Genomic DNA, 13,385 nt, shown 5'->3' on the forward strand with positions numbered 1-13,385 from the left:
CAATTTCCTTCTAATTTTTTAAATAATTTTGCACAAGTTTCATAAAATGCAGTTCAGAGCCACCAGTGCTACTTTAGTTGCTGGTATGACGAGTTTACGCTAAAATGACAATCCGTGACATAGAGCAACTGAGATACAGGCACATGCTCCCTTCTGCCAGCTTTGTTACTTGGGATAGTAACTTCAGGCATAGATGGAAGCTGTGACTTGTTAAACTGCTCTTGTAATTTTCTTGATTCAGTGTGAGAGCCCCGACTGTGAGAGACACTGAAGCTATGTCACTTGCTGTTTGTTGCTCTCTTGCTATCAAAGGTTTCTGCTTGACTAGGAGTCTTAATTTACAATTCAATTTAACAGGTACTGCAAATGACTATTTGAGATGGTGTATTTATTGTCAGACTATAGGACAACTTCATTTTTGTATTGACCTATTTCAATACATTTATGTAAATATGAGTAATAAATGATGAGGACTGACTTTCCTCTTACCATGTTTTAACATCTGTTGCTTATATTCCTAGATTACTTGAGCAAAGCTGTTAAGATCTGTTAATGTTTCTCTGCTTTTAAAGTATATGACAAATTAGCATAGCACTCTGCTAAACTACAGAAGAAATGTTGTTACAGTTTAAAAGATACTAAAATTGGAGATGACCAGAATGCTGTGGGAAAAGAAAAAAATATTTAATGTTAATCTAAATTACTGTATTGAGGTTTCACTTAACAGTGGCATGGCTTAGCCAGTCTGTGCTTTTAGCTTTGTCAGTGACTGGGTGAAAGACAAATGAGAATATTTATTCAGTTCAGTAAAGGAGTATGAATGACAAACCATAACCTTGTTTAAATGCTTTTAATTCAGAAACCTCTTCAACCATATTGTTTGTATCTGCTATAGATCCTGGCTCTGCTGAACGCACAGCACAAAAAAGGAAATTTCCCAGCCCTCCACATTCCTCTAATGGGCACTCACCACAGGATGCATCAACAAGTCCTATAAAAAAGAAAAAGAAACCTGGTCTATTGAACAGTAATAATAAAGAGCAGGTAAGAGAACTCAAGGTCTTGTTATGCTAGAATATGAAACAATGAAGGATGTAGAGACAGCTGATCAGGAGCTCTCTCTTTAGGAATCTCCATTTTTTTACTAAGAAGTGGATATTCTTTTTTAAATACAGTGGGTGTGGGAGTTGGCAGTGTAACTTGGATTTGGATATTCATTTATTTTGGTTTTACATCTGTATGAGGAATACCACCTGCGTCCTGGTTTTTGATTTCATAAAGCTAGTAAGATGTATACCCAATAAATGCCATTTTGAATGAGATTATTATGAAGGAATATAGTAACAACAATAATAGCTGTTATTAATTAAAGCCATTAAAAGGAAATGTTCTGTGGCCTGATACCCTAGATTAAGAAAGATCTCATAATGTCAGTGGAATTCCCTCACCTGCTTTCAGACCTATTGCCAATTATTAGTAAAAGTCCAGTTCTTTCCTTGGTACTCTCCAGATTTGCTCCTCATCCTTTAAATTGCTGGGCAGTGTACATTCCTACCAAACCAATTAAATCAAAGAGTCACCTTGACAGTACTTTTATCTGTTTTCATGCTTGACCTTATTTTCAGTGTCTTCTGAATATTGAATTTATAGCATTTGTTGTAGTTCTTAGAAGAACTTGACTCCAGAAGGCTTTAATAATTCTGATTCGTTGTGTGATGCAAGTGAAAGAATTACATGAAGTGTACTGGATAGCAAGTGCTGTAAAGTACCTGCATCGTCTTGGAGGAGGTTACGTGAAAGCAGTCTTTAGCCTTACTGAAATAATTTCTCATCTAGTTTAATAATGACAGACCTGTGTATTTTTCAGAGTGCTTTTTTGTGTCAGTGTTTTTTGCCAGGATCATATAAACACAAGATTAAGTTTTGAGGGTTTAAAGCACTTTTTCCTGGAGTAACAGCATCCACATTAAATATTATCCTGGTATGATTGCACTGGTTAGAAAAGAAGATGAAATTTCTAATCATTGCAGTTGTCCTGGAACAAAGACTGTGAATAAATCAGGCCTTGCTAAAGAACAGTTTTAGTGTCAAGAGTATTTTGTTTAAGGGTAATTGGAGATCTAGGAATAGTATTGGTAGGCATGCTTATACTAGTTTGATGTTGTCGGTTTGGCTTTCACTGAACTTCTCTGAAGGCGGTAAAAATTCCTCTACATCCTGGATGTTTACTGGAGAGATGTTGCCTCACTGAAGTCTGAGCTTCTAACTGTGCAGTGTAGAGATAATTTTACAAACAGTGGAATTAAGTCTTAGGGTATTAATTTCCACATTTTATTCATGCATTTAAAAATATATGTGAAAACACAGTTGTAGTTGTTGAACTTGATACATTCCCCTCTGTAAATCCTTTTCTGTTTTCCAGGTATCTCAGACCTGAAATATTACAGGATAGAATAAAGTTGTCAGTATCTAACGAAGAAAAGCAATCAGACTTGCTTATTTTGCTGTATTTGTTACAAGTTAGCAAAAGATTCTTTTACTTCTGAACAGATGTGAGCTAAGCATACACAGTTACTTGTTTTGCTCTCAGGTTAAGTTTCAAGTAAAATTTAGCTGATAGCTGTGGTTCTGATTGGCTGATAAATCCATTTTGAGGTATGACAACATCACTGGAAACCTCTAACTTAATATTCTACATTACAAAGTGTTTTGCAATATTTGAATATTTCAAGATACCATTACTAAAGTTATAGTTGCATAAAGCTTCATGTTACTTGTTGTGGATGCACTAACAGATCTTCAGAATGGTGCCAACAGGTATTTAAAGTGTTGAAATACAAGCAAAGAATTATGGAATTGTAGAATGTAGCTAAGACAGGTTAAAAATCAGGAACTTATAACACTTAGTTGGTCAGTTTTAATGTAATTGAATTTGTTAGCTTGTTATTGCTACTAGCTTCAATATTAATTTAAACTGAATATAAATAGTGGTCTTTTTCTCCCCAGAACAGCACTACAATACTGTTGTTTTTTCTTCAGTTTTCTATGTCATTCTACAGGTCTTAATAACATTAATATGAAGACTTTAAAACAAGCTATCACCTATTTGAGCTTCAATTGGCTAGTTGTGAAAAGTTGAGAAAACAAAGCTTTTTTTCATAACTGTTAAAACTTAAACTCTTGAAGTTTTACTGTGATTAGTACAATTGAAAAGATCCTTTGATGCAGTTGAGTCATTACTTTTTAGTCTGTTACTTTTGTTGTTTGGGTATTTTTTGAGTCTCAAAACAAGGTGATAGATGTCCAAAAGATACAAGCATCTTTGAACAGAAAATAATTCCTGTCATGCTCTAGCAGAAATGGACTTCTCTTCAGTTTGGATGTTATGAGATGATGTCTGTGGAACAGTTTCATAGGTTTTATATTTTGTCTTAAAGCAGTATCTTTGATTCTTAGGAGTTCAGTGTGGATATACTGCTTATACCCACTTCAAAGTCAGCATATGTATTAACTGGTAATTTGCTTTATCTGCAGTTGAGGAAATGCCCTGTAGCTGCATCTCCACGTATACACTATTGAGAGTTTGGTCTCACAGCTGCGGCGCATAATAGCTGCAAACAAAACATGTTTCTGCACTGTAAACTGCAACTTTCTCTTCTTCACTTTGGGTTTCCATATGCTTTTGTATCTGTTTGAATGATTATAGAGCAATACATGTGAAATGTAGTTCAGGCCTTATGCTGTCCCTCTTATTCCACTGGGTATCTTAGAACCTTCCTTGTGAAAGTGTTGTCATGTTACATGATTAAATATATAGGCAGAGAAAGTACAGAAAATAGCACTTTGCCCATTTCTGTGGTTAGAACAAAGTGCCTTTTTAGTAGCGGTATCATCTGTATAATAAGAATGAAAACCACCAAAACTGATAGAAGGCAGAGTGAAATTTTAGGTAGCTGAATGCTTTGGGGGTGTTTGTGGGTAACAGCCTTTCTTCGCCTAAAATATTATTCAGTGTTAGATAATTGCAGATTATATCTTTTCTGGTGTATTTTTTGAGATAAAACATATTCAGCTGGGTTTTCAATCCTGCATCATCTAATTTGACCTTGAAGGTCCTCTATTCATGCAAATAATTAGACTTTGTCCTTTGTAACTTTAGAAATCTAGAAATTTCATGGTCCAAGCTAGCATGCTGGTGGTTTCTGGTGATGTTAATTTATGCCCTGTGTGACTGATTTTGTACAGGCTGCTGCAGAGGTATGGAACATGCACATGGTTGCACTGTTCTGTAACTCACGTGGGCATATGACAACTCAAGGGTCTAAAACCTTGCAGATTTGTAAGTGTTGTAGGATACATGCAAAATTACCCGAGAACCAAACAAAATGGTTCTGCAAACGACAAGCATTTGGATAGTTACAAGCAACGTAATGACAAACGGTTTTACATCGAATAAAAAAATTGTGCTAAATAAACTGCCTAAAACTCAAGATGATTTCCCTCCATGCCCTTCTCAGCAAACCACCCCTATAATTAATATCAAACAGAAAACTTCAATATGCTTGTCATTAATAAATACAATGTAGTTTTGGTATAAATGTTAGCTCTTCAAAGCAGATCTAATAAACTTTAGGTATCTGGGTATTTTTAGGTATCATTTTAGCCGTGCCAGGCTCTTCACTTCTTGTGTTTTGGCGTCAGCTGTGTCATCTTTGAGCTGCCTGGGGCTCAAGTGGAAGACTAGTTCATGCAGTTTACAAAGTTAACACTGTTTTCTGGTGCAGGCAAACCAGTGGAGATTGTGAGTCTTACATTCTGATATGCATTTAAATGGTGGGTGAAATCTCTCCCAGTGTTCCTGCTCCTGTAGCAGAGGTGACTGGCTGTTCAGGATATGAATCTGCTCCTTTGTCGTCCTACTCTGCAGCTTGCCTTATTAATCAAAATCAGCACTGGCTTGCTTCATTGTACAAAGTTGTGAACTGCTGCAACTTAGGACAGATTTGCATGGTGTTCAACTTCTTGTTTCAGGACTAACTTCTTCAGTTCTCCCAGGTTTAGCCACCACTAAATAGAATCTCAGTATTTAGCTTGTACAGCTCCATGGAATTCTGAGTTTAGAGGACCTAATGGCTTCTATAGCAATACTTCTCTTTTGAAGATAAAAGTGTTTACTGACTTCTGTTGGATTGCATGTCTTGCACTTGATGCCCTCACTTGCCGCAAAAAATTATTTTCAGTCTTGAGTGCAAACTAGCATTTGACATCTGAATAAGAAGTAAATTTCTTTATGAATGATTTTGTGCAATGAATAAGATACTGTGCTTGCATAAATGTTAAACTCTGTAAACTGCTGTCTGCTTATATATTACGAATATTTGAAACAATGCAAATTTGTTTTGAAACCAAACCTGTTTTTCTTGCCTACATTTCAGTCAGAACTAAGACATGGTCCGTTTTACTATATGAAGCAGCCACTCACCACAGACCCTGTTGATGTTGTACCACAGGATGGACGGAATGATTTCTATTGCTGGGTTTGTCATCGGGAAGGCCAAGTCCTCTGCTGTGAACTCTGCCCTCGGGTTTATCATGCTAAGTGTCTGAAACTGACAGCGGAACCAGAGGGGGATTGGTTTTGCCCAGAATGTGAGGTTAGTTTGATACAAGGAGTGGATTTCATTCTTGTTTGTGAGATATAAGCAGCTTTTTTGTGTTTTGTAATGTTTCTGGTTTAGTCCTATATTACCTCTTGGTAGAGGTACCAGAAATAAATTTACGGAAGAGGAGGCATCCATTGCTGCTGCACCACTTTTTCTGTGTGCGTACCCAGATTGTGTTTGCCTTCTTAGCACAAGTCTTCAACTTCCTTTGTGTTTCCATGTCTAGAGAAAGCACCATTTCAAAGAGTTATCTCTTTATCAGGCACCTCTAATTCTGGAAACATTCTGCAGTTTTGGCTAGTTTAACTTGTGCTTCTTCTAGTGGCCTGATCAGCTCTGCAGCAGTGCAGAAAAAAATGGCACTGTAGGGTCTACATAAACAAGTGGGTATTTTATTACTCTCTTTTTCTACAGGGCTGAGGAAGATTTTAATCATTCCTCTCTGGTGATTCCTGGGGGGAGAATATTTAGCATCAAAGTATCTTTAATAAAAGCAGATTGGTTTATTGCATGTTTTTTTTTTTTTCATCACTTTTTGCATTAGAACTCAGCTGGCCTTCTCACTGGTTCACGTTGCTGTGAACTCATGTTGTATTTGGGAACTTTATGTGTTCACATAGTCACTTTGCATGATCTTGAAGACGATGGATAATTTTCTGGTCTTTTCTCTTTTTTTTTTTCCTTTCTTTTTTTTTTTTAAATTTATTAACATACCTGGAACAAAACCCAAGTAAAACAAGCATCTGAAGTACTTATATTGCATCATCAGAAATGTTTTGTTTCTTATAAGGTAGTTATGATCTTCCATTTGAATGCTAGAATGTTTCAGTGGAGAAGAATGCTAGAATGTTTCAGTGGAGAAGAATGCTAGAATGTTTCAGTGGAGAAGAATTTACCTAAAAATGTTTGCTGACAAAATGTTCTTTAATCTTAACTTACAGAAAATCACAGTTGCAGAATGCATAGAAACACAGAGTAAAGCTATGACAATGCTCACCATTGAACAGCTATCATATTTACTGAAGTTTGCACTACAGAAAATGAAACAGCCAGGGGTAAGGAAGATTTTTTTTTTCCCCTCCTTTTTTTTTTATGAGTTTATTTTTAATGCTTGGATCCTATGTTTGTCATAATCGTGGGGTTTGCTTCCTTTTGTGAATTATGAACCTAGTTTATTTCATCAGCTTGTGACAGCTTCTGTGCTGTCTGCCACCTGTCTAGTACAGATTACTTTAGGCTGTATAGACTGTTTTGGAATGCATTTAAAATGTGGTTTCTTGATATAACTTCTGGGTGTAGTGGAAATACAATGTGGCTTTCCAGTGGGACATGGTGGTTTCTCATTCTCTGAAAGTGGACAGTGCTGTCTCTGAGGTGTAAGGGGAATGGGGAGATGCGATCTCTTACCAATACAGTTACATGGACAGGAACCCTAGGCACAGACATGTTATATTATTGATTATAACCGTTGAAAACCTAGTTTTTATCTGTTAGTAGAAATTGTTCTTACCACAAAAGTTAGTTGTATCATATACTTCTAAAATGTTGAAATATTCCTCAGTATGGTGAAAACCTGTGCCATTAACTTGCATGCAATGTGAGGCTGCTGTTCTATGAATTTTTATCACAGAGGTAAAACAGGTTTTCCTCCAACTTGTACCTATCTCTGTGTGTCTGTCTTGGACTCACTTCTCAGAATCACCATGCCTCAACTATTCCAGTCACTCATTCTCACTTCTGTGTTTCAACAGTTCTGATCATTTGGTCCTCACCATGCAAACTTTGCCGAGTTTCCACATGTGTGAAGATAACAGTAAATCAAAACACAATTGTTATGAATTACCAAGGGTTGTCTTAATGCCTGTTGCCTTCTTGTTCCTGTACCTGTCAATAGGAGCAGGGAGAGTGTCTCTGTGCCTGCAGTGTTATAGTAAAATGTTGGGAAAACCAGATGTGTGGAATCATGGGCTCTCTGCAACTCTGATCTATGATAAGCATTTTAGCAGAACAATAGTGGCCTTTTCTAGGAAGGTTACTCTTAAGTATTGACAGATTTTGATTCTTGGAATCCTTTTACTCTGGAGGGATAAATACTATCCTATTAGATGGAGCCATTAGAAGCTTTAATGCTGCTTTTCAGTAGTGAAGTGTCTGTGCTTGTTTATATTGAATTGACAAAATGTTTTGAAAATGTGGTCAGAAAGCTAATGTTTAATGAATGCTATTGAGATATTTTGTCCTTTAGGCATTTTACTGAGAACCTGTTGTTTTGGTACCTGAGTATTTTAATTGGTTGCGTTCCAAGAACTGCAGTCCCTCCACATTAGCAGATACAATATAGAGTCCCACTGATAAAAGTTTGAATGTGTTTGCATTACCAAGCCACCATTGTTTTGAAAATTATGATTCTAAAGAGAGTCTGAAAAAGAGGTGAGTCTAGTGAATTGGAAATTTAGTGTCTTTATTCTGCTAAAAACTGTTTGAGCCTCATCTGATACTCCCCACAAAAAAACCCTACTGTAAAAAACAGTATGTTTTACAAAATACCTAACTTTTGCAATTTGTTATTTCTAGCATGTGAAAAATCAGTTAAATGAGCCCTTTTAGTTCCTCTTGCTCTGCCAATACTTTATTACTTCACAACATTTAAATTTTAAAGAATTTTCTCTGACATCAGAGTTGGAAGTAGTATTAGAAAATGAATGAGTATTGTGTCATTGATGAAATGGTTCAGTATTAATAAGCAGTGTGATTTATTTTTTTTCTTCTAACAGACAGAGCCATTTCAAAAGCCAGTTTCACTGGATCAACACCCAGATTATGCAGAATATATCTTTCATCCAATGGACCTTTGTACATTAGAGAAGGTTTGTATGATGCTGAGGGCAGTTCCTTGATTTTGATTACTGTCAGTAAAATTTCTGGAGTGTTTGATGGGAGTGAGGGAGAGAGGTTGCTTGAAATTACCTTGATGCTTTTTTTGTTTGGTTGTTAAAAGTGCCAGTTCAGTTACAAAAACAATCATATGCCAACTGAACGAGTCCATTGTTTTGTCTGAACCAGTAACAAATGCTCAGGAAAAACAGTATAAAAAAGACAACTTTACACTGATGACTTCCTCCTGTATTAATTCATCTAATTTCAGGAATGATCCTGTGGAAAGACTTCATTAACCAAAGTTTGCATTTGATCATCATGTCTGTAAGCTGTTAATGGGTCACTGGTCCATTAGTTTGGGACCATTTGGCGTGTATCCCGTGGTCATTCCAGGCTCATTTTACTGATCAGTCAACAAATACTGTAATCTCCATTGCACCTGAGGTGTAGAAGAAAAAAGAAAGTCAAGAGGTGGATAATAGGACTTTCATTCTCAGTTCAATAATAATTTAAAAGTTTCAAATCATGAAGAAGTTCCTCATTCTTTACTGCTTAATGAAGAGTGAAGCATTGCTGAGCTTTGTTCTGCTAGGACCTGATGAAAAGACAGCAAATTTTCGTTCTCCATGTTCTTACAGTGGAGGTTGATGTCTTTATGATATAAAAGTGTAACAAAACCATGCAACTGATTTTATCTAATCAAATTACTTTGCCTGGTGGGTAGACTGGAATATTAAACATACTGTTTTATCTATTATGACCAATGATGTTTTCTGGGAGCGATGTGCCAGTAGAAGAAATCAAGGACTCATTTTTCTGCAGAGACATGGAATGGAAAACTCTTTCAGGAAATTAACAATTTTTTTGGAAATGTTGAAGGTGCTGATCTAAATAATTCATTATTTAGAGTTAATTTAGACAGTTCATACATTTTCAGGGCAGTCAAAAGACACCCTGAATTTGGCAGATTCTTAAGTATTTAGAATCCTAAGTCTTACAGCAAATAAGTAGTCAGTTTTATTAATTGTATGACTGTTAGGAAACAATGTTCAGGAAGAAGCTGTTACTTTTTACTCCTTTTTGTTTCTTGACACATTCTTAATTTTTTCTTTACAGAATGTTAAAAAGAAAATGTACGGTTGCACTGAAGCATTTTTGGCTGATGCCAAATGGATTTTGCACAACTGCATTATTTACAATGGAGGTAAGTATTAATATGTACTTATGTCCTCAAATATGAAACTTTGAAATACTTAAAATCATAGAGCAATTTGCAGACTTCTAGTTGGCAAATGCTGAAAATATCTTCCTGTTAATGACCATATCCTGTTAATGACCATACTAAACGCAACAGAATTTATGTTTATTTCTTTTAACAATTGGCATACATAAAACTGTAGGACCAAATGCATCCTGTGTTGTCACTTGCTCGTTCCACCTTAAAAAATTTTTTTCAAGTAAGTTAGAATCATAGCATGGTTTGGGTTGGAAGGGACCTTAAAGATCATCTGGTTCCAACCCCAAAGTTGCCTTAGTGTTTGGCGTTGTGCAGCACTTTACGGGAGACCTACCTGAGGATGTCATATGGCATGTCCCTCAACAAAAGAATGTATCAGTGGTGGGCAGGCTACAATTGGCTTCAAAAAGGAACGTTTAAAGATTGGTATGATGTTACCTTGAGGAGTGCCTACTTTCTGCTTTTGCAAGGGTGAAGTTTATACATAGGTTTTACATCATCTCTTTTGATGTTCTCTTTTGTCTTCAGTGTTAAATTTTCAATCTAAACCCTGTTGATTTTATCATAATTCTAGCATGACAGTTTTCTGGTTAAAGCATTTTATTGTTTCCTCAGGAAATCACAAATTGACACAAACAGCAAAAGTCATCATCAAAATCTGTGAGCATGAGGTATGAGTGCCCTAATTAACTTAATTGTTCTGTGTTTTTAAAGTGTTCCATTTCAGTTATTCATGAGTGAAAGAATATGTATTTTCTAATGTGTGTATTGCATAACTATAATTTTTGTAGGCTTTCTTATGTTTAGTTATGCATATCCATGGCCTACAGAATGATTTCTGGCAAGGGCATTGCTAATGTGTCTTTCATTAGAATATTCACCATCTCTAAGACTTGCGGGGCAGGGTGGGGAGGGAAGAGAAGAGAAGAAAGGAGCTATATGGATTCTGCACAAAGACACCTATCTTCTAAATTAATATTTGGAGCTGGAAATAGAGACCCACATCTTCTGATTCATAGATGCATTTTTTGGTGGTTCTTTTGCTGTAACAATACGAAATTCCTCTGAATAAATGCAAAAAATGACTGCATGCATTCTTAACTGATCATCTGCACTGATTTTATTTCAGTGGTAATCCATAATGTTTAGTAGTACAAAAACTTGCTATTCTAAATGTAATATATTTGAACAAAGAAGTGCTTTCTCTATCCCCAGGCTGATACAGCGATATCGATGATTCACATAAATTCTGAGAATGTAGCAGTTCTTAATAGAACAAAATTCATGTATAACCTGAGACTGGTGTCTTAACTAATTTATATAATAATGACCATAAGGAGTAAATTATTTTTGGTTCTGCATGAATTATGAAATTAAATGCCCAATTGACATTATATTTTTGCCATTGGAAGAAATTATGATAAATAAGTCTTAACCACTGGAATAAATACAGCATCAAACAAAGGATGTATTTTTCTGACCGGAGTAAACGACAATGGCATACAATCTGAAGAGGGATGTAAAAACTGATAAATTAAGTGGAATGCATATGTTACAGGGGTAGAAAAAGACGGGTGTCTGTCCATAGCAAGTGACTCATAGAATTATTTAGTTGGGAAGGACCTTTAAGGTCGTTGAGTCCAACCGTAAACCCAGCACTGCCAAGTCCACTGCTAATCCATGTCCCTGGAGGTTTTAAACACCTCCAGGGATACTGACTCCACAACTTCCCTGAGCAGGCTGTTCCAAAGCTTGACAACCCTTTCGATGGGGAAATTTTTCCTGATACCCAGTCTAAACCTCCCTTGGTACAACCTGTGGCCGTTTCCTCTTGTCCTACTGCTTGTTACTTGGGAGAAGAGCCCGACACCCACCTTGCTACAACCTCCTTTCAGCTAGTTGTAGAGAGCAATAAGGTCTTGCCCCTGAGCCGCCTTTTCTCCAGTCCCGTTTCCTTCAGACATTCCTCATCAGGCTTGTGCTCCAGACCCTTCACTAGCTTTGTTGCCCTTCTCTGCGCTCACTCCAGCACCTCAATGTCCTCTTTGTAGTGAGTGGCCCAAAACTGGACACAGCGTTCTCAATGTGGCCTCACCGGCCAAGTACAGGGGGGTGATTACTTCTTCTGTCCTACTGGCCTACACGCTGTTTCAGATACAAGCCAGGATGCTCTTGGCCTTTTTGGTCACCTGGGAAATGTGGATTTATGACTACAAATTTGTGGAAAAATAATGCTAGCAAACTGGACAGACTAACATAACACTACTGATCATACTTTGGACTCTAAAGTCTCCAGTAACTGTTTGCTTTTTCTTTTCAGATGAATGAAATTGAAGTATGTCCGGAATGTTATTTAGCTGCTTGCCAAAAACGAGAAAATTGGTTTTGTGAGCCTTGTGTAAGTTAAAGGATTATGGTAGTCTTAACTAGTACATTAAACTAGCAGTTCTCATTTAACTGTTGCTTGCTATCCCCCCATTGTTTTAAACCTCGGGGGGTTACTGAGTCAAGAAAAGCTGCTGTAGTTTACCAAGTAGCCCTTTATGGAGTCAAGACTGTATCAAAGGCGTTTAGCTGTAAAGTTGCATGTTTTCACAAAAGGATTGATTAATTCAGAAATAACTGCAAATGGTGTCAGCAACCAGTTCACAAGTTCTTTATCCTCAAATATAAGTTACCTGCTCCTGGGTCGTCTGTGCTTGCATGTGGTACTTGCACTCAGGGTAAGATTTCTGAAATGTGAATGTCTCTTTCTGCAGGTATGAATCTGAGTCTTGATTTTTCTGTTGTGACCTATTAATAGGTTGTCTGTTTTCTCTTTTTGTTTAATACTGCAACAAACTGGGGAAGACTCCTTGAGCTTCTTAAGTAGAAGTGTATAATCCATTAAGTTCTCTCTTTGACTTAGAGATTTTGAAAGATTGGCCCTTGCTGAACTTGCATTATGCTACATATTTGATGGGGACAAATGAAAAAGAAATAAACATGTCATAATTGCACCTTTTTTTTATTTAATTGAGACAATTAAGAGTTGGATTTTTTAAAAATAATTTTATTATTTTGTCCTTTCAAGATCTATTATGTATATATCAAGTATATAGTAAAACGGAATCCTGTATTTGGCAAGTGCTTTGTGCATGTTGGATCTTTATTGAATCTAAGTAATACATACAAATAAAAAAAAAAATCATGTTGTTTATTGGATTTGAAGGTAATATTCTTATATTTCTTACTGTGTATTTTGCCTCTTCCTCTAGAGCAATCCCCACCCTTTGGTCTGGGCTAAACTCAAAGGCTTTCCATTCTGGCCTGCTAAAGCACTGAGGGATAAAGATGGGCAAGTTGATGCCCGTTTCTTTGGCCAACATGACAGGTGGGAATTTAACCAAAGGATGTCTTTGGTTGCACTTGCAAAATACTTGTTGTACTTTTGTGCTCTTGGGAGTTTTTGGGTCCTGTCTTTTGAATCTTGACCCTAATAAACTGTGTAATACTTTAGCACATACAGTTTTAGTTTCTTACTTGGTGTTTGTAGAATGTAAGTCATGTGTTTGTAGGATTAATACATATATTATCTCAGTGAGTATGCCAGTTAATTCCTGTGTCTG

The 13,385-nt window shown here is 36.5% G+C and overlaps 1 protein-coding gene across 11 annotated transcripts in view; it reads left to right on the forward strand.

The window, feature by feature from the left end:
* The window catches only part of ZMYND8 (zinc finger MYND-type containing 8), a 75,143-nt gene that overhangs the window by 39,462 nt on the left and 22,296 nt on the right, over window positions 1–13,385 (forward strand). For 9 of the 11 annotated variants that reach the window (XM_040607839.1, XM_040607838.1, XM_040607841.1 and 6 more), the window contains 8 exons: window positions 896–1,044; window positions 5,436–5,654; window positions 6,605–6,718; window positions 8,438–8,530; window positions 9,657–9,744; window positions 10,393–10,448; window positions 12,098–12,175; window positions 13,035–13,150. In XM_040607839.1, the coding sequence (XP_040463773.1) occupies window positions 896–1,044; window positions 5,436–5,654; window positions 6,605–6,718; window positions 8,438–8,530; window positions 9,657–9,744; window positions 10,393–10,448; window positions 12,098–12,175; window positions 13,035–13,150 (913 nt within the window). The remainder of the gene's footprint in view (window positions 1–895; window positions 1,045–5,435; window positions 5,655–6,604; window positions 6,719–8,437; window positions 8,531–9,656; window positions 9,745–10,392; window positions 10,449–12,097; window positions 12,176–13,034; window positions 13,151–13,385) is intronic. The other 2 variants (XM_040607847.1, XM_040607840.1) reach the window with 1 other exon arrangement.

Source organism: Falco naumanni, chromosome 10 (assembly GCF_017639655.2).
Source record: "Falco naumanni isolate bFalNau1 chromosome 10, bFalNau1.pat, whole genome shotgun sequence".
Taxonomy (NCBI): Eukaryota; Metazoa; Chordata; class Aves; order Falconiformes; family Falconidae; genus Falco; species Falco naumanni.